This window comes from Dendrobates tinctorius, unplaced genomic scaffold, assembly GCF_039654945.1.
Source record: "Dendrobates tinctorius isolate UK_male_01 unplaced genomic scaffold, ASM3965494v1 ptg000022l, whole genome shotgun sequence".
NCBI classification, from domain to species: domain Eukaryota; kingdom Metazoa; phylum Chordata; class Amphibia; order Anura; family Dendrobatidae; genus Dendrobates; species Dendrobates tinctorius.
Window position 1 is genome coordinate 23,539,911 of NW_027361690.1, and position 21,126 is coordinate 23,561,036.

At 42.1% G+C, this 21,126-nt stretch overlaps 1 protein-coding gene across 2 annotated transcripts in view; it reads left to right on the forward strand.

Moving 5' to 3' along the window:
* SPPL2A (signal peptide peptidase like 2A) overlaps positions 1–21,126 on the forward strand; it is a 98,021-nt gene that overhangs the window by 73,559 nt on the left and 3,336 nt on the right. Inside the window, exons 10-15 of one of the 2 annotated variants that reach the window (XM_073568494.1) lie at positions 1,780–1,854; positions 2,307–2,363; positions 3,239–3,292; positions 10,874–10,973; positions 14,966–15,043; positions 17,395–17,555. In XM_073568494.1, coding sequence (XP_073424595.1) covers positions 1,780–1,854; positions 2,307–2,363; positions 3,239–3,292; positions 10,874–10,973; positions 14,966–15,043; positions 17,395–17,555 — 525 coding nt within the window. The remainder of the gene's footprint in view (positions 1–1,779; positions 1,855–2,306; positions 2,364–3,238; positions 3,293–10,873; positions 10,974–14,965; positions 15,044–17,394; positions 17,556–21,126) is intronic. The other variant, XM_073568495.1, reaches the window with a different exon arrangement.

Here is a 21,126-nt window from a genome sequence, read left to right on the forward strand (position 1 = left end):
CAATGACCCAAAACATATTGCGAAAGCAAAACAGGAGTTTTGAAGGCAAAGAAGTGAAATATTCTGCCATGGCCGAGTCAATTACAGATCTCAAGCCCATCGAGCAGCATTTCACATGCGTAAGACCAAACTTTAAGCCGAGTGACCCACAACCAAGCAACAACTGAAGTCAGCTGCAGTGAAGGCCTGGAAAAGTATCACAAAGGAGGAAACTCAGTGTTTGATTACGTCCATGGCTTCCATACATCAGGCAGTCGTTGCCTGCAAAGGATTCTCTACAAAGTATTAAAAATGAATATTTTATAAATGATAATCTGGCCATTTACTTTTGAGCCCCTGAAATGAAGAGGCTTTGTGGTTGCAATTCCTAAACATTTGTTCAACCCTTTTTATTAAACGTGAAAGTGTACATTTCAGTTGCATCTCAGTTGTTCCATTTCAAATCCTAGTGGCATTCAGAGCCTAAACCACGAAGATACGGTCACTACCCGAATATTTCTGGACCTAACTGTATGTAATGTACTGGTCTCAGAATCAAGAGATAGAAAAGATATAACCGTAATAGCACATTCGGAATAAGTAACAATGGAAAGCTAAGTTATCTGGTAACTAGTACTGAGCTACAGACAAAATGATAGCAAACCTGAAGGCTAAGTTCACACGTACCGGAACTCTCGCGGAAATTACCGCGAGAATTCCGGAATTCCATTCCGCGGGAAAATCGCATTTTAAATTCCCGCGATTTTCCCGCGGAAAAACTAGCATTTTGCAAGCGTATTTAGCTTGCAAAATGCTAGCGTTTTTCAAGCGATCTGTAGCATCGCTTGGAGAACTGATTGACAGGTTGGTCACACTCGTCAAACATAGTGTTTGACAAGTGTGACCAACTTTTTACTACTGAGGCTGCCTATGCAGCTTCAGTAGTAAAAGATAAAATGTAAAAAAAAATAAAAAATTGTGTTATTCTTACCTTCCGACGTCCCGCGCAGCCGTTCCCAGTAATCCTTTGCGAAAATGCCCGTGATGACGTCCGTTCTCGCGGGATCGCGATGTCTCACGGTAATTCGCGATGACGTCGCGCAAATGACCGCTAGACTTCGCGATCCCGCGAGAACGGACGTCATCGCGGGCATTTTCGCAAAGGATTACTGGGAACGAGAGCGTGGAGAGAGGTGGGAAGGCTGTGCGGGACGCCGGAAGGTGAGAATAACAATATCTTTTATTTTAAATTCTATTTTTTACAGGGATATGGTACCCAAAGCCCAGAGGACAGTCTCCTCTCCTCCGGACCGTGGGTACCATCCGCAAATGTTCTGCTTACTTTCCGCAAGGTGTGCACAGCCACATGCAGGAAGTAAGCGGAACAATGCATTGCTATGGGTGCGGGATCGCCACGATTCCGCAAAATTAATGAGCATGCTGCGGAATGCATGGGATGCTTATTTTTTTGCGTTTTCGCGGCAAAATCGCGCGGTTAAAACCGCCGCGGAAACGTGAAAAAAACGCCACGTGTGAACTCAGCCGAACAAGTCTCCACCTCAGACCCCATTGTGAGTTTCATCCTGTGGCTTCTCCTGGGGGTAACAACAAAGATACCGGTTATGCTGAGGAGAGGTGTGGAAGGGTTGAACACTTATTTTCATAATTTCACTGATAAATATCATCTGCTGTGTTTTTATGTATCCCAATTGCATTTTTTCTGCCTTCTACTCTGTATATTGCTTATATACTTTTCAAGAAACATATTTGTTTCAATTGTGGCTCTTTATCTGCCTACAGGCATGTGTCATTCTCCTCGGCCTCTTGCTTCTCTACGATGTATTCTTTGTCTTCATAACTCCGTTCATCACAAAGGTATGTAATAAAACTGCCATAGAAATGGACATATTATTGTTGACTTTCATAAATACATCTATTTCTTGAGGAGGTGTTTATGACATCTTTTTGGACGTCTTTTGCCGCAGCTTTTTATTTTACGTTTTGTATATAATATAGTGGTGGCTTCCAAGCTACCAGAAGAATGACGAGGTCACCTATTTTAGCCTCTTTTTCAACTTTTGAAGCCTGAAGTGGGTAAAAGAAGTTACAAAAGATGGAACAAATGGGCAGCAAGTCATTTGGACATTGCTGTGCATATGTTTGTTGTTTTTGGTGTTTACCGAGAGCTTTTTCAGGAGGGTTTTAAGCAGAGTTTGTCTGAAAAAGACGTTGCGTGCATAAAGGATGGTCTGTATTCTTGTGTGTAAGTAATATATTATAATCTTTTATTCTGCTGAGTTTTTTTTCTGTTTTAATTATCATTTTAGAATGGCCAGAGCATCATGATTGAAGTGGCAGCTGGACCATCAGGAAGTACAGAACGGGTATGTACTCAACCAAATAAATAAATGATATGTCAAGTATATTGTGTTTAGATTTAAAGTAGCCTTTTTGTTTTGGTCTAATAATTCAGAGCTGAAAAAGTCACGTAAAATTCCCTCTGTAGAGAATGAATATAGCAATTCTGACATTCGAGCTGTCCCCAAGCATTATCCGCCTTAGATGCTAGTTAAATTAGATTGAATGTGTTGGAAATCCTTTATAAATGAAATTTATGTTCATCTTTACTCTTGAAAAGCTTTCTTGGGATTTTCTTGTGTTTATATTACAAATATTCTGCAATTAGTGCAGGTGGTGAGCTACCACTATGCTTTTCTAATTCCATACTTTATTTTTGATTCAGGGATAACTTGACAGCATAGTACGATTATAAGATTGTCAGGCTAAAACATATAAATCCATAGACATTTTATATCGCCAACACTTCTACAAAGTAAATTCCAATTCCCCTTTGATCCATGTGCAGGCAGGGTGATATAGACACCACGCGGACATTGGCCACCATGTGAATACACTTCCTGCAGCAGTGCATACCACATACTGCCAAATCTTCGGCATTTGCTGCTCTGAGCAAAGGAACACTACAGACCAGAGACCACTGCCAGAAATCATTTTAGCAAAGCATCAGCTTACATTGAGATCAGGCCTGTATCTGTATGCTTAGAAATGTTCATGGTGTTTTTTTTATATGAAGACCTAAAGGCAAAACACATGAAGTGGTCAATGGTCCATCCTGTGATTGCTTTATACCATAAGCTTTAGACTTAAGAGATACAAATAAGTAGATATAACAATCTGGCCTATGTTTGGCTGATCCATTTTGGATATTAAATGTCTTTTGACTTGGATTTGATCCTAGAATGGTGAGAACTATGTGGAGGTCCCTCCTGACTCTCAAGCCACCTTCGAGAAAGTAAGGATTTTTCTTTCCATTGTCTGCAATGGACTCTTTTTTTAATCACACTCTTAAGATCTTACTGTTTATTCACTACATGAGATGTATGCTCATTATCATGTTGACTTCATGTTTTGTTTTTTACATAGCATTTTCATCTAATGTGTTGCTGTCATGCTATATTAGTCAGAGTCACTATTTAATCAGTAAAAGGAACAGATGATATTTTTTATAAAATGTAAATGGAGAACTTATCAAGCCATTACCTTTTAATATGAACAGCTGCCAATGTAATAAGAAACAAAAAGCCAATTAATGCACAAGTGCATGCACTCCAAGGCCAATGTACAAATATATATCAGCACACTCCAGTTAATGAATCTATTAATTCTGCTATTAGACATGTAAAAATGTGTTTTTGATCAAAAAGCGTATAAGCCATTCAACGACAAGGTGTACCTAATGGATGAACCCAATTCTAGTGTTTACCTAATGGATGAACCCAATTTTGGTGTTCTACCTCCCTATGTACCAAACTGGTCTCAAACTGGCGAGGAGATAGAATCCAAGTTATGTTCCCCTATTTTTCCTTGATGATTCAGGGCGGACCCGCCTGTGATTCTCCCTTTGCCCGCCTGTGGCGCTCCCTCTGTTTACATGCGATCGGCAAGCAACTGCTGCAGCCAGTCTATGTCCACAGCAGTCATACGCTGTACTACTGACATCGCCATTCAGTCACGGGAGCCCCGGTGTCCATAATATGTCACATGACAATGGCTACTTCTGATTGGCTTACATGGTCTCTTGCCGGCAATATGTAAACAAAAACAGAGAGACAGGAGTGTCATTGCTGTATGGTCGGGCGAAAGAATTTGCTCTTTTTTTTTTTTCTTTTTAAGTTGCCTTGCAAGCCAAAAACCATGTTTCCCTGAGAAGGGTTTTTGAGGCCAGGATTCCTCATGAAGGATTCCTAAAACACACATTAGGGCAGAGTGGTACAGGGGTTGTATGATCTTGATGAGAGCTATGACCTATTTCCAAAAGTCTGCAATAGGATGGTAATAGCACATCGTGTGTATAAAATCTGCCGCCTTTTCCGCACACCAATGGTGGATCTAGTCATGCTATACAACCTGCTAGGTGTCAGGTAGCATTGATGGACTATGTACATTTGGACTAGCTCTGTTTTTTGTCTGTGAAGCATATTGTAGGGAGGTAAAGGCCTCACTCTGAACGTCCTCTGATAGATCATTACTGTCCTCAATTTGGCCACAACCAGCAATGATGGTGAGGAGCATCTCCTGCTCAGTAACTGGGTGTCAAAAAAAATCAACCCCTTGGGTCCCTGGCTCCTTAGAATCCCAATCAGGGGAGATGAGGACTTGGGACAATTTCCAATGTCTGGGAACTGGGTATTTAGGGCAGGTCTTGGTTGCAGATACCTAAAGAAAGCGTTGTTAACCACTTTAATTGTACATTTATTTTGTAATATCAGTTCCCTGATTCATTGCATCTTCAGCCAGTTCATAAAAGTATGCAACATTCAGGCTGTACATACGTGAAATCCAATAACTGGCCAAAATCATTCACGAAAGTAAAGCATGCTCAGATAAAGGGGGTTATCACAAGAACCATATTTCTTTATTTTAATAGGAGGAAATAATATATCATAACAAAGCAGATATTCGCCCACTCATTTTCCTCCAAATCTTTAAATTATTATTCTGTACATTTGCAGACTCAGAGTTTCTTTCTATCCTTGGCTCTCTTGTGAGTAAATTCTAGTATCTCTAGGGACCACTTGACAACGCGTGTGGGTGACTACTGTTTGGTTACATTTGGCGGCTACATTTACAGAAAAGGTCACAGGAAATTCCCCCTGCTATAACATTACTTGGCATTAGATTACTCTCACTTGGGCCACAGGATACCCAAGAATTTAGGATCTAAGACGCCCCTAAGGGATTAGGAAAACTATTTGAGGATACAGCTTTAAAGAAAAACATATTGATCATTATTGTGTTTTAAGCTCGAATAAGCCAATATAGGCCACTCCTATATGTTGTGGTGCAATTTATTCCCATATACAGTTAGGTCCATATATATTTGGACAGAGACAACATTTTTCTAGTTTTGGTTCTAGACATTACCACAATGAATTTTGAACATTTTTAAAAACAGGGTGGCACATGTTAAGGAGCTGAAACTCCTAAACCCTTCATCCAATTTTAATGTGGATACCCTCAAATGAAAGCTGAAAGTCTGAACTTCAACTGCATCTGAAGTGTTTTGTTTAAAATTCATTGTGGTAATGTCTAGAACCAAAATTAAGAAAAATGTTGTCTCTGTCCAAATATATATGGACCTAACTGTAACATCATGGAGATTGTTCACAAGCCACATTGTAGTCATCTAAAAGCTAAATTCCACAGTCAGAGCTTCCATGATAATGCTGTTTTCTATCATAGGGTACAAACTTGGAGGTAAAGTGGATGTAAACCCACAATGCCGAGGATCCAATATACGATAAGAGACCAGATACAATATGGATGCGGTTTTATTTGTCAACACGTTTCAAGGTAATCATGCCTCTTCATCAGGACAACTACAATGATCTTTGTGGTTAGTCCTCTTGAAATACATTGACAAATAAAATCACATCCACATTGTGTCTGGTATCTTATCATATATTGGATCCTCGGCAGTTCGGGTTTACATCCACTGTACTTCCAAGTTTGTACCCTAACTTTTGGTGGATCTGGAGCAACCATTTTGATAGAAGCTACCTAAGGAGTTGGGACTGTCACAACCCCACCAGGTAAACAAATCCGGTTTTACCTTTTTCCTTTGTAATCCGGATAAGACCTTATTGCGCTTTATTGTCATTCTAGTTTTTATTATATTCATGTTTTCTATGATGTATTGGTTATGTGCTGAGATTTACCACCTGCCAAGGCTTAAGGTTGTTGTATACAAATTAGTAAATTGTAACATTGAGTAGTTGGCTCTCATAGCAGTGGGCTGATTTATTAAAGGGAGTCTGTAAGCAGGTTTTGCTATGTAATCTGAGATCAGCATACTGTAGGGGCTGAGAGCCCAATATCAATGATGTGTCACTTATCAGGCTGTGTGATGTGGTTTCATTAAATTCAGGGTTTTATCAGCAGGAGGTTATCACTAGATGAATAAGGCTATGTGCACACGCTGCGGATTGGTCTGCGGATTTGTATCTGTGAAACCGCAGGTAAAATGACCTGCGGATTGGCCTGCGGTTTGTCACCTCTACAATGGAGGAGATGGTAAACCGCAGCAGAATCCGCAGAAAAGAAGTGACATGTTATTTCCTTCTGCGGATTCAAAACCGCAGCTTTTCCTCAGTTAAAAATCCGCAGCATGTGCACAGCAGATTGTAAATCTCATAGATTTACATGCCACTGTACACTGTCTGCAGAACTGCTGCGGATCCGCAGCAAAATCCGCAGCGTGTGCACATAGCCTAGGTGTCTCATGTCATGTAGTTCTGCTCTGTATGAACATGTCCCCAACCACTGATTGGAAGCATTCTGTATATGCACAGTGCACTCAGAAAGCTGCCAATCAGTGATATGGGTGGGGTTATACAGGGCTCAGCATTCTTGAGCACTGCTAGATCTGCTTCAGAGAAGGCAATGATTGCATCAAAATGACAGTATGCAGACCAGTAAGTGACACCACTGGAATCAGGGTCTCAACCCCTATGTCATTGTGCTCTCACATTACATAGCAAAAACCTGGTGACAGATTCCCTTTAAGTGTCGAGCACAGTGTTCAGCCGTAGTGTCCTCCTGTTACCACTCGGCATGGTATAGCCTATAGTACTCTGATCATTTCCCCTTTTTTACTACATAAACCCCTTTATGTTTTCATTTGTCAGTTCAGACAGAGATAATTTTATGGCGGGAATAAAGCATTCCCTAAGAATAACTCGTTCCTGGAGTCACTTTCTGGATTCCCTGACTCTTGCCCATTTTCTACCATTAAAGGAGTTGTCCCAAACTGCTCTCTCTGATGCTGCTACATGAAGCAGGAGCGCAGTACACTGAAGCTGTCCGGATCGGGAGCTAACAATATGCTGTAACTATCCTGACCAGCTTCAGAGTAATGCTTACAAGCTGTATAGGGTAGAGCACATGTAAGGCCTCTTTCACACTTCAGTTTTTTGTGTCAGTTAAAATCCGCCAAAAAGGCGGACAAGCGGATCTGTTCTTAACTGATGTGAACGCATGCCACAGGATCCGTTTTTTGACGGATCCGCAAAATGAGGAAATGTAAAGGAACAGCTGGGGGGGGGGGGGGAGGAGGAGAGAGAGAGAGGAAAAAAAAAATATACTGTATATATATATTTTTTTGTCCGGCTCTCAGACAGAATTGTGGGTAAAATCAGTGTCTGGAGGATCCGCCGGCCAAAAACCCGTTGCAAGCTCCGTTTGGAAATCTTTGAGGATGTTGACGGACAGCAACTTTATGGCAGATCCGCACAAAAACGGATGCAACGGACGGCAATCCGTCAATGGGGGAAAAAAATTGCGGATCCGTTTTTTTCTAAACCTGGCGGATTTTGACTGATTGTAAAAAACGGAAGTGTGAAAGAGGCCTTAGACCACCACTTGTTTGATAGCAGTGGTGGCTGATTGCACACACAATAAGGCTGGTTTCACATTAGCGTTTTTTTTTGCGCAGCGCGTCCATGTGCATGCGTCATGCGTACCTATGTTTAACATGGCGTGCGCATGGTCTTGCGTTTGCACGCGTTCGTATGCGTTTTCGTGCGCATGCGTCCGTTCTGGAGAATAGATAGGATTTTTAATAACTAAATTGTAAAGTTGCTTGCTTTTACAACAAGTTTGCAATTGTATCCATACAGGAACATAGGAATAACTCTTAAAATTAAGTCACTGGTCCCTGGTTCGCCCAGGCTTTGGTCCCTACGGTTAGCCCTCCCATCTATAAAATGGCTGCAGATGCAGTGATTTGTGGCCAGAAGTAGCATTCGGCCTCCTCTGCATAGTGTGTTATTATGGAGGCTTATCAGCCTGTATGGTCACATTCCCCTCCATCTGCATGTTTGTGCTGTGACAATGCTGTCCTGTCCAGCATCATTGGTAATAGAAATCAAAAAAATGATCTCTTTAATTCTCATTTTCATTTTCCTCTTGCAAAGAGATGTGGTCGACTACAGCCTCCAAGAGAGAAAGGGTTCAGACTGCTCACTTTATTTCTTTTTTAAACCACTGCAGCTCTTTGAAAAGACCCGCTTCACAAGTCACTAACTATATACTCTCTGCAAATTGAAATTACAACACCAAGAAGGAAAAGTTGTAATTATGACAATCACAGGATGTGTATTGATATGCAAATGATGAAAAAATAGAAACCAAAGTTTCAACACATCTCAATTTAATCAGAACGGAGTATGCACATCACATAGAAGTACACACACTTACACGCCTTGGCACTTTATCAGTGAGGTTATTAATGGTATTCTGAGGAATGTTCTGCCATGCTGCATGCACTTGGACACGCACATCATCAAGATCCACTTCTGGCAGTTCCTTTTGCGGTTCCTTACCAATGATGTCCTAGATGTGCTCAATGGGAGACAGGTCCGGATGCTCTGCAGGCCATGGTAATACATTTTGGGACACTTTGGGCAATTGGTTGTACCCCTGGTTCTATTTCCAAATCAATATAAACCGGAGTTGTTGGTGTACCTAGAATGAAAACTAGAAGGGTCTGGTTGCCGTGCATTATGCCACTTTGAAGCATAACTCAGGGAATAGGTCTGGTGAAACGTTCCTTAGTGACGGCCTCTTCATGGTATTGCCCGCATGGTCTCCAGACCATTGCATGGTTATCTTTGAGAACAGTGCATGATGTCAGTGAAGAGGTCTTCATGCGGCAACATCATACCGATACTACTTCTAAGATTATGGTGTGGAATCATGGATTATATGTTACCACCTAGAGACTGACACTAAGAGCCATGTCTCGCATAGGGAGATCACTGAAAAGTCACCGATTTTGTGACATAACAGTGACCTCGCCAGCGATCTCGCTACGTGTGACACATAGTGGCAACCGGCCCCCCGCTGCGATATCGCTGATCATGCTCGAAGGTCCCAACGACCTCCGAGGTCGTTATACGGATCTCTGCATCATTGCTGCGTCATTGAGTAGATCTGCCTGTTTGACAGCTTACAAGCGATCATGTAACAACGCACCAGCGATCCTTACCAGGTCGTATCGTTGTCGGGATCACTGGTGCGTCGCTTAGTGTAAAGGGATCCTAAGACATCTTAGAAAAAATCCCTCCCCACCAGGCTACACCTGGGCAGCACACCAAGTTAATGAGTTTAGCTTGGTGTCATTCGGAGGCAGACATGGGTTTGCGTAGCAGACTTGTCTTGATTATGCATGTAAGGAACTATCCTTTTTTCTGTTATCCTTATGTATACATTTTAATTGTAACTTTATTCTAAAGAAACCTCCTTTTTATTCGGTCACCTGTGAAGACAGATCTTATTTTTTTGTTATCAGACATTTGGTTGCCTTGTGGGTCTGGCAGATGTCATATCACATCTAGGGTTACCAGTTACCATTGTTCTCTGCGTTCGGTCTGCAAATTCAGAAAGTTGGGTTAAGCTAGGGCCCTTCTGCCAGGACCTGGCTTTATTCCCCGACAGGGTAGAAGTCTCCTGAGCCTTCTATTCCTCTAGTCCCTTGAGCCTTTACTGTGTCTTCTGTCCACATGTTTATGAGGCTCTTACATTTGCATCTAGGGATGGCAAGCCTTACTAGAAGGATGCTACAAGCTGCTGCTGTTCGAGTAGTAACCTGAGGGATTGCTATTCCGTCTTCTGCAGTACTGATATTCGTCTTCCCAACCCAGACATCCCGGTGTTCCTCAATGAAGCGACCAAGAAATAAGAATTTTGAGCACTCGCCATAAAATCTTTTTCTTGTTGCCTTCATTTGGGATACAACACCCTCCTTTTTTGGGGGGTGGCCTTGATTTTGCTTCTCTTCTGTTTTTGCACTAGCTGAAAAGCTGGGTGTCCACTTCCCAGGTGTAGCCTGATAGGGATCAGTCAGCTTTTTTTTTTAAGGTGTATTCTTGGTGTCGGCCTCCAAGTGGCAGCATATAAACCCATGGTTCCTGTGTCCCCCCGTTAAAGCAACTGAGACAAAGAGTACCAAAAATCTTATTTCTGTCCTCGCCCTTTATACTTCATTTTCAAAACATCTCAATTTATTCATTCTCTTTCCATTTCGTAATCATTTGCATATCATGAATATGTCTATCAGTATTGTGTTTTCCATAATTTCATTTTCTTTTTTTCCCGTAGTTGCAATTTCCCTGTTCTGGATAGTGTCTGACTATTCTCAGAATCTGTCCCTTTTGTATGTCCATGCATCTTCTGGAGCTCAGATCCCCTATAAGATGATTTCTGCACATTTGTGACATGTGTTCGGCTTGCCTGTTCTGTTGGCGATCTTTATATCTTTGGCCAGCTTTAATATCGCACTTTCAAATATGCCTGTCCTTTTCTTGTCTTCCAGTTACCTGTAGTTATTAGGGTACCTAGGCTGGAGTATTCTGCTGTAAAATTATGTGTGATGCCTTTTTCATTGTTGGGCTTTGGAGATATCATTGTACCCGGTAAGTAAAAAAATAAAAAGTCAATATATAATAATGTATTTTTTTTAGTATAAGAAATCAGCTGCAGAAATAATTTTGATCATTCTCCTAATAAAATTGATAGTGTCCCACACTACACACCTACGTTACTTGTAAAGCCCCCGTTACACACTGCGATATCGCTAGCAATATCGCTGTAAAGTCACCGATTTTGTGACGTAGCAGCAATATTACTAGCGATATCGCTGCATGTGATACTTAGCTCCGACCGGCTCCCCCGCTGGTTATCGCTGATCGCGCGAGAAGCTCCTGGACCATTCCTCGTCGTCAGGTTCCTGCGGCGCTTCCTGCTGTGACGACGAGCGATGCGTGGACGCGGGCAGGAGGACGCAGGATCGCCTCGTCTGACAGGTAAGTAGCGACCCCCGACCCCTGCTATGTTGCTAGTGAGATCTGCCTGTGTGGCAGCTCACTAGCGACCACCTAGCGATGCACCAGCGATCCTGACCGCGTCATATCCCTGGTCGGGATCGCTGGTGAGTCGCTAGGTGTAACGGTACCCTAAATCTCTGATGAGCCCATTGTCACCTCCTGTGGGGCCACATGTATATAATTCCAATTTAGGTTAACAGAAATCATAATAAGCCATCTACATGTCATTCCCAAGTATTAATAAAAAGAAATTCTTGGGAAAACCTGGGAGTGCTACAATATATTAAGACTCTTAGCAACATTCCCTATGAGGTTTTTTTTTAGTCCCCATTGTTTGCTAGCACATTTCATTTGCCCTCTGTGTTATGGACAGCTTGTTACGTACAGATCTCCACCTTTGTAAAGATCTGAATTAATCGCTTCCATTGTCTTGAAGTACTGGTGGCACATATCGATATAACGTATAGACCTGAAGGCTTCTTCCTGAGGCTGACCGGTGTTTCACTATGCACACACACACATAGAGCAGGCTGGGGAAAAACCACCAAGGACCTGCTTGGGACTAGTCAACAGTCACAAAGTCCCTGGCTGTCTTTTCAAAGTATGTGTTGTCTGAAACGTAAGAGCAATTTAGAGTAAAACATACAAGGCTGCAATAACTAAAGCCCCGTCACACACAGCGATCTCGCTAGTGAGATCGCTGCTGAGTCACAAGTTTTGTGATGCACCAGTGATCTCACCAGTGAGATCGCTGTGTGTGACACTTACCCTGCAGGGGGGCCGGTCGCTGATATCGCTGATCATCCTTGAATGGCCTGGACATTTTTTTAATCGCTGGTCTCCCGCTGGCCAGCACGCATCGCTGCGTGTGACAGGCGGGAGACCAGCGATCAGCTGGTAACTAAGGTAAATGCAGGGTTTCTAAGCACGGCGCGGCGCTTAGAAACCCTATGTGTACGTTAGATACCAGCGCGCTGGTGCAGGGAGCTGGTAACCAAGGTACACATCGGGTTTCTAAGCGCGGCGCTTAGAAACCCGATGTGTACCTTGGTTACCAGCTCCCTGCACCAGCGCACTGGTATCTTAACGTACACTGCGGGTAACTAAGCGACGTGCGTCCCTTGTTACCCGCGTGTCGCTGTCCTTATCGCTGGTGAAGCTGCCTGTTTGGCAGCTCACCAGCGATCATGTAGCGACACACCAGCGATCCTGACAAGGTAATATCGTTGTCGGGATAGCTGGTGAGTCACTATGTGTGAGGGGGCCCTAAGTCAGTGTCTGATTCAGGCCACCTGTGGTTCGAGCAGCATGACACTACTGTCAGGCGGTGAGATTAATGGTCACGATTCCACAAATATGTGCTTGCATACAAGCGGTCACATGACGACTAGGCGTGCCATGCTCGACCTTGCTCAATTCACTTCAGCTAGAATATTACAAGGAATTGAAGGGATCTCCTATGATGAAAGACTGCAAAGTGCGGTTTCTTTAGCTTGGGAGCAAAATGCTCGAGAATAGATCTCATATGTATACATGTATGTGTGATCAATACAAAGGACTGGCACATGACTTGTTCCTTCCAAAGACCTTACAAAGAGCCATTATGTTTGGAGGGAAGGCGATTCCTGCAGCTAAATAGGAAAGGGTTCTTTACAGTTAGAGCAGTCAGTCTGTGGAATGCCTTACCACAAGAGTTAGTAATGACAGACACTAGAACAGCATATTAAAAAGGCCTGGGTGCTATGGACCTGTGACTTTTTTCAACCTATGAAACAATGTAAGGCCTGTTTCACACTTGCTTTTTTTTGCAGCGCGTTTTTCCCGCAAAAAAACGCATTGAAAAATGCATACAAAAGCATACAACTGCTGCGTTTTTTTCAAGCATTTTTATGAGCATGCAGGAAAAAAACGCAGCGTTTTTATGCATTTGTATGCGTTTTTAGTGCGTTTTTACCGCGTTTGCGTTTTTTTCCAACATTAGGTGGCCCCTCACACTAACCCAAACCATGACTTTACTAACCCAAACCCTAACCCTTAACCAAACCATACTTAACCCTAACCCTGACCCTAACCCTTAACCAAACCATACTTAACCCTGACCCTAACCCTGACCCTAACCCTTAACCAAACCATACTTAACCCTAACCCTTAACCAAACCATACTTAACCTTGACCCTAACCCTAACCCTGACCCTAACCCTGACCCTAACCCTTAACCAAACCATACTTAACCCAAACCCTAACCCTGACCCTAACCCTTAACCAAACCATACTTAACCCTAACCCTGACCCTAACCCTGACCCTAACCCTTAACCAAACCATACTTAACCCTGACCCTATCCCTTAACCAAACCATACTTAACCCTAACCCTGACCCTAACCCTTAACCAAACCATACTTAACCTTAACCCTAACCCTGACCGTAACCCTGACCCTAACCCTGACCCTAACCCTTAACCAAACCATACTTAACCCTAACCCTGACCCTAACCCTTAACCAAACCATACTTAACCCTAACCCTGACCCTAACCCTTAACCAAACCATACTTAACCTTAACCCTGACCCTAACCCTGACCCTAACCCTTAACCAAACCATACTTAACCCTAACCTTAACCCTAACCCTGACCCTAACCCTTAACCAAACCATACTTAACCCTATCCCTAACCCTAACCCTAAACCCCCTTAACTAACCCTAACTTTACCCAAACCCTGGGATGATTTAGCGAATCCTGCTTTGAGCAGGGGGTTGGACCAGATGGCCCAGGAGGTCCCTTCCAACCTACGATTCTATGATTCTATGAAATTCCATTGTCTAAACTAATGGTAAAAAAAAACGCATGTGCAAAAAAACGCATACATATGCATGCCAATGTGCACATATGCTCACCATAGACTTATAATGGGTGTCTTGCTGTAAAAAAACGCATTGCGCGCGCATGCGTTTTTTTGAGGCAAATCGGACGCACAAAAAATGCAACAAGTTGCATTTTGTGCGCCCGAGCGCATACCGCAAAAAAACGCATGCGCGGTAAAACGCGTACAAACGCATGTGTATGCGCACATAAGCGCATCCCATGCAAAGTATAGGGAAAAAAACGCATGCGCTATTTAGCGCTAAATTACCGCGAAAAAAAACGCAAATGTGAAACCAGCCTAACATTTATTTTACTCATCTATATAGCGCCATTAATTCCACAGCGCTTTACACACACTATCATCACTGTCTCCGATGGGGCTCACAATCTAAATTCCCTATCAGTATGTCTTTGGAGTGTGGGAGGAAACTGGAGTACCCGGAGGAAACCCACACAAACATGGGGAGAACATACAAACTCCTTGCAGATGTTGTCCTTGGTGGGATCAGAATGTTGTCAAAAGTCAGTGAAAACCACATACTTATAGTCACGTGACTGCCTGTTCTTGCCAACAGCTCTGGAGAATATTAAAGTTCCTTATTCTTTAACACAGCCATGTAAATCAATGTTTGTAGAAGGATTTAATGTAGGATTTAATCCTCTGATAATGGATAATTCCTGTACTCTGTAATTAAAGCCCAGCTTTGTGTTTGCATTGTAGGCCTGCTGGTGGCATACTGCAGAAGATTTGATGTGCGATTTACCTCCTCTAGTACATATTACATATCCTGCACTATAGGTACGTGCAGCACCTGAGTACCTAATCCTATAAGGGGCCTGATGACTGGTATAGTTATACTATGTACTCACCCTAGTGGGTCTACTGGCTCTGATTCATTATTGCCTTTGCCTTTTTTTGTCTAGTTTTGTGGGATTTGCGCCTTTTTTTGCACTCAATTCCTTATCCTATTTGCTCCTTGTTTTGAAATCATTTTTAATATGTATTTTAAATAAATATATACTTTATTTTGTTACGCTTTGCAGTTTGGAGTCTAGCAATTCCAGATCCAAATTAATCAGTTGTGACTTTTTAAAAAGTCACAAAATTTGGTGCAGCTTCACTCCAGCCCTCCCTGTTGTATTTTTGAGACTGGCAGTATTTTGGCGCAATTGTTTCATCTTTTGGCACCCTCATACGATTTTGTCACCAAGAGTTGCAAAAGCAGTTTCAAAAAGGAAGAAAGTGTATTATTGACTTTACGTCAACTTCATTAATAGGATATTCCCATCTCAAAGACCACATCCCAATATGTAGTAGGTGTAATAATAATATTAGCAAATACCTCCAACTAGAAATGTAGTATAGCTTTTCTGATTTGCTGTGTCTTTCCTCATGTGCAGGGCACACCACACATAAAGGAAAACAGGGGAAAACCAGCAGCAGCAATCACACAGTGATATATGCAGACCCAGTGGTATCTACAGCTGATAACCCCACAGACTTTATAATTGTTAGAAGAGTCAAATCACTGAGCACAGCACAACACACAAGAACACATTGACCATAAGTCCTGAATGTAAAAATATATATACTTTATTATTTTATAAATGAAAGTACTTGAGGTATTTTAAAAGTAGCAAAGCATCAGTGTTTTATAATATAAAAATATACATAAGAGAGCAGGACTATCCATTTCATAAGGGCATATTATTGCAGTAAATGGTGCTAACAAATATATGTATCTCAAAAATATACAGTGAAGAAAATTTAAAAACCAAAATAAAATATATATTCATAAGTGCATACAAATTAGTGAAAATTGTATGTCAATTCCCTATAGGTGTACATCATAATTATACAAGTAAGAAAACGTATATCAAGTGCAAAATATATAGGTATTAAAGTGCAATATTAGTGCACAAAAAAAAAATAGTGAACACCATATGTGTCAGTGCATAGATATACCACATGAATAATGTGAATAATACCCAATAGCACCAATAGGTATCAGTATATGCATAGTTTATGTAATGGACCAGGAAAATCTCTGAAAACAGCGTTAGACATCAAAGAGTATGGTAAGTATAAGGTATAACTTACAAGCTACACTGCACCTGGTCTGAACAGGCGGCAGTATAAGTTATACTTTATATTTACCATACTCTGATGTCTAACGCTGTTTTTAGAAATTTTCCTGGTCCATGACATAAACTATGCGTATACTGACATCTATTGGTGCTATTGGGTATTATTCCCATTATTCATGTGGTATATCTATGCAGTGACACATATGGTGTTCACTATTTTTTTTTGCACTTTATATACGTTTTCTTACTATTATGATGTACACCTATAGGGAATTGACATACTGTACACTTTTCACTAATTTGTATGCACTTTACTTATGAATATATATTTTATTTTGGTTTTTAAATTTTCTTCACTGTATATTTTTGAGATACATATATTTGTTAGCACCATTTACTGCAATAATATGCCCTTATGAAATGGATAGTCCTGCTCTCTTATGTATATTTTTATATTATAAAACACTGATGCTTTGCTACTTTTAAAATACCTCAAGCACCTTTATTTATAAAATAATAAAGTACATATATTTTTACATTCAGGACTTATGGTCAGTGTTTCTTGTGTGTTGTGCTGTGCTCATGTGCAGGGCATTGCAGGACCTTTGGTATCCATGGTTACGACCACTAGCAATTAGCTAACTGTCTCTATTTTAGTGGTTGTATCTATAGATACCTAAGGTCCTGCAATGCCCTGCACAGGAGGAAAAAGACAGCAAATAATAAAAACTATTCTACATTTCTAATTGGTGGTATTTGCTATTATTACACCTACTAACATATAGGGATAGGATCTTGGAGATGGGAATATCACTTTAACGGTTCGCTGATTAGATGAATTTGGTGCCAAAACCGTCAACTAATACCACAAGACAAAAAATTAAAATGATGAATCTGGGTCATATTGTACAGTGTGGCCCCTGATATGTCAGATAATGTCATTTGTGTTCTGGATGGTAGGATTTAGATAATTTCTCCCTTTTAATTGGTGATTTTCAGTACTGTATGTTTTGCATTTAGTGTGCCTCCTACTAATACACAATCTTGCATATCCTCTTGCAGGTTACGCTGTGGGGATGATTTTGACGTTAGTGGTCCTGATTGTGCTCAGTATGGGGCAGCCGGCCCTGCTGTATCTAGTGCCTTGCACACTTCTCGCCAGCTCTGTCGTTGCCTGGAGAAGAAAAGAAATGAAAAAGTTCTGGAATGGCGGCAGCTATGAGGTATTGGCCCTAATAGTTCAGTGCGCTCTCAGCCGTGCCTGATGACGGCAGTAAATCCCCAGTGGATTTTCAGATTCCTAATATTTCATTAGGAGAAATTCTTCATCAAAAGTAGTCCCTCACATTGTAAGACCCATTCTAGTGTTATTGTCAGTGAACAGCCATCTCAAACCTGTACAACTCCCACCATTCTCTCACAGTCTGCTGCCCTTGAGGGATGATGCGATTCTGTCCTGGATCTTCAAAAATACATATTTCTACTATTACCCTTAGTGCCTAGAGCCGATCCAGTGACTTCCGGGAGGAAAGCAAATCTGTTTTACACCAGAGTACTGCACTTGTGGAGAGAACGTAGTAGGATCAGCTGTACTCTGTATTACAGCTGTATACACTGAATGGTCACATTATTGGTGGACATCCATCTAGTAGACTCTGGACCTCCCTTGCCACAATAGATTCCTGCATTACTGAAAGCCAGAGATCCCACTACAGGTTCAAATAGTATTGTAAGAAGTTTCCTCCATGCGAACAACACAGCATCTCACATCTACTGCAGATTAGATGGCTACTGACCTGCTCTTAAAAGCCTATGCCAGACAGAGAAAAAACTGGGAAGTGATGGAAACTCGCTGCCATGTTCCTGGAACTAATCCGTGAGTATATGACCCCTGTGACAGGGTGCATTGTCTCACTGAATGGGTGCTCTGCCATGGGGTTAACTGCAGCCACAAACCTATCCGACATGTTGCCCACTGTGCTCTGTCCCCAGCGGCCATTAAACTATGCTTAACTCTGAAACACCACAGCATTTCAGAGTTAAACATATATGGCTGGAATCAGTAGGCCACTGTCTGACACATGGTACTCGCGTGGCAGACTAGTCGGACCGGCGGGTCCCATGCGGCTTCTCCCCACCCGTTCACCTGCAATTCTACGCTTTCAGCCCTTAAGGTTTAGAGTCCCATCATAGGGTAACAACTTGCCATGGATGATGGGCTCTCATGAATTGGCCAATTTGTGCATATGTTTGACATTGTGTCCACAAACCCTTAGGATCGACATTTGATACAGTTTCATTTTTCAATAAAGGCAAGGAGTGTCTCTCTAATAAAGAAACAGTATAGAGTGACCACATACCTTTCTTCTGTTTTGGATCAACTTCCCGCTTAAGTTAAAAGTCTGGCATCAACAATTATATCAAAGATCACGTGTTAATACAACCTGAAAGATACTTCTCACAGATCTACTGATCGCTATTCGGAAGCACTATGATCTGTAGCCATCAGATGGCAGCACACACTGCCAATATTGTGTATGAAGATCACGCAGAATGTACTGTTCTCTTCCCAATGAATTATAACAATGTTTGTTCTAGTTTTTATCTATTATAGCTTTTACTGCACATTACAGATGTGCCGAGATGCTCCTATTCTATCATATCAAACATAGGAAGAAGAAGAATTCTATGACCTATGCACATTTACTACTTTTGTTTAACTATATACAGTTCACTATTTTTATGTTTTGATAACTTTTGAGTTATTTCTGTTAATTTCTATCCTCCTATAAATAGCTGATTTCATCATTCTGCTGGATCCCCTTGGATTCAGTTTATCTCCATTGGGCTATAATGCTGGCCTTAAGGCCCCGCCACACATAGCGATCTCGCTAGCGAGATCGCTGCTGAGTCACAAGTTTTGTTGTGACACAACAGCGATCTCACCAGCGAGATCGCTGTGTGTGACAGCGATCAGCGACCGGCCCCCCTGCCGTTATCGCTGATCGCTCTGGGAAATCTCTGGACATTTCTTTCGTCGCTGATCTCCCGCTGGCCAGCACGCATCGCTGCGTGTGACAGGTGGGAGATCAGCGATAAAATAATTAAAAAAAAAAAAATATTGTTATTCTCACCTTCTGGCATCCCGCGCAGTCTTCCCGCCTCTCTCCATGCTCCGGTACCAGTAATCCTTTGCAAGAATGACCGCGAGAACGGACGTCATCGCGGTAATTCTCGCAAAGGATTACTGGGACCGGAGCGTGGAGAGAGGCGGGAATGCAGCGCGGGACGTCAGAAGGTGAGAATAACAATATTTTTTAATTTTAATTCTATTTTTGACATGATTCAGCGCTGAACACAGCGATGCCGCGCGCGGCGTCGCTGTGCTAATCTGGTGAAGCTGTCTGTTTGACAGCTCACCAGCGATCACATAGCGACTTACCAGAGATCCTGACACGTTGATATCGTTGTCGGGATCGCTGGTAAGTCGCTATGTGTGACGGGGCCTTTACACATGAGATGGCTCACGACCAGCCAGCTATCTCATACGGAAGACGCCTATCTCTCCAGGCTGCCCATATACACAAGTGCTCAACTGAGCATTCGTTTTTCACCCAGGAGAGAGGACAAAGATCTTCCATACTAAAAACGAAAGAATCAGGAATTGAAACTTCAAGTGGCTGTTCCTTTCCTTTCAGCCAGTTTGGCCGACTTTTATCCAATGCATATTGGGACAATAAGGCTGTGCGCCGACGTTGAGCTTTAATTAAAAGCATTTTTGATGCGCATTTTCGTTGCGGCAGAAATGCCGTGTTTAAAGTTGTAGCAAGGTGGATTAGATTTATAGAAATCTCCTGCCCACTGTGCTTCTTTTTTATGAGGCGCAAACTGACCAGTGGTGCGTTTTTTCCAATCCGCAACATGTCAGTTTCTCTTGCAGGTACACTGAGTTGTACGTGTGGATTTTCCCCATTGCATTAGATGCACGTGTGGAAAAGCATCAGAAACGCATGTAAGTCGCACCTAAGAATGTCAAATACCAGAAAGTTTAAAAAAAATAAATCTGCTTTATTTAAAGCATAACGCACCAAACATGCAAAAAACGCATATTAACAAAAGAAAACACAAAAACGCAATGAAAAAAACGCAAGTAACCTAATTTACATAAGAGGTGCAGAAATTCAGCAACGTCAAAAACTCACCAATTACTGACATTGGGAACATAGCTTAACACGTGTCAATTAACTGTGTAAGGCTAGGGCTATACTCTAGGTGACATGACAAACAAGTCAGGCAATGCAAACATTTGTGTGACTTGTCTGCAACAACAAAGTCATCCTGCAAGTTAAAGGAAAATCGGACATTCACCCAATCTAAATGGTTTTATATGAAGGCACAGTTGCTTTATGACTTGCAACGAGACTAGTCCAGTTCTGCCCTTGACCGGCTCTTCCAAGGGACAAAAAGTGATTGAGAGGTTTCTCTCTCCCTCCTAAGTAAATGGGAAGAGACCCGTCATTAACCTCTAGCAGTGCAGGGAAGAGCTGGCCACAGACCATAGCTAGAGACCAGACAAGTCCAGTTCTGCCCCTGGCCGGCTCTTCCCAGGGCTGCTAGAAGTGATTGAGAGGTTTCGCTCTCCCTCATAAGTAAATGGGAAGAGACCTGTCAACCACTTCTATCAGCACAGGGAAGAGCTGGCCAGGGACCATAGCTGGAGACCAGACAAGTCCAGTGCTGTCCCCGACCAGATCTGCAAAGTTACCATGCAGAGCCAGGCTGTGATTCATACCG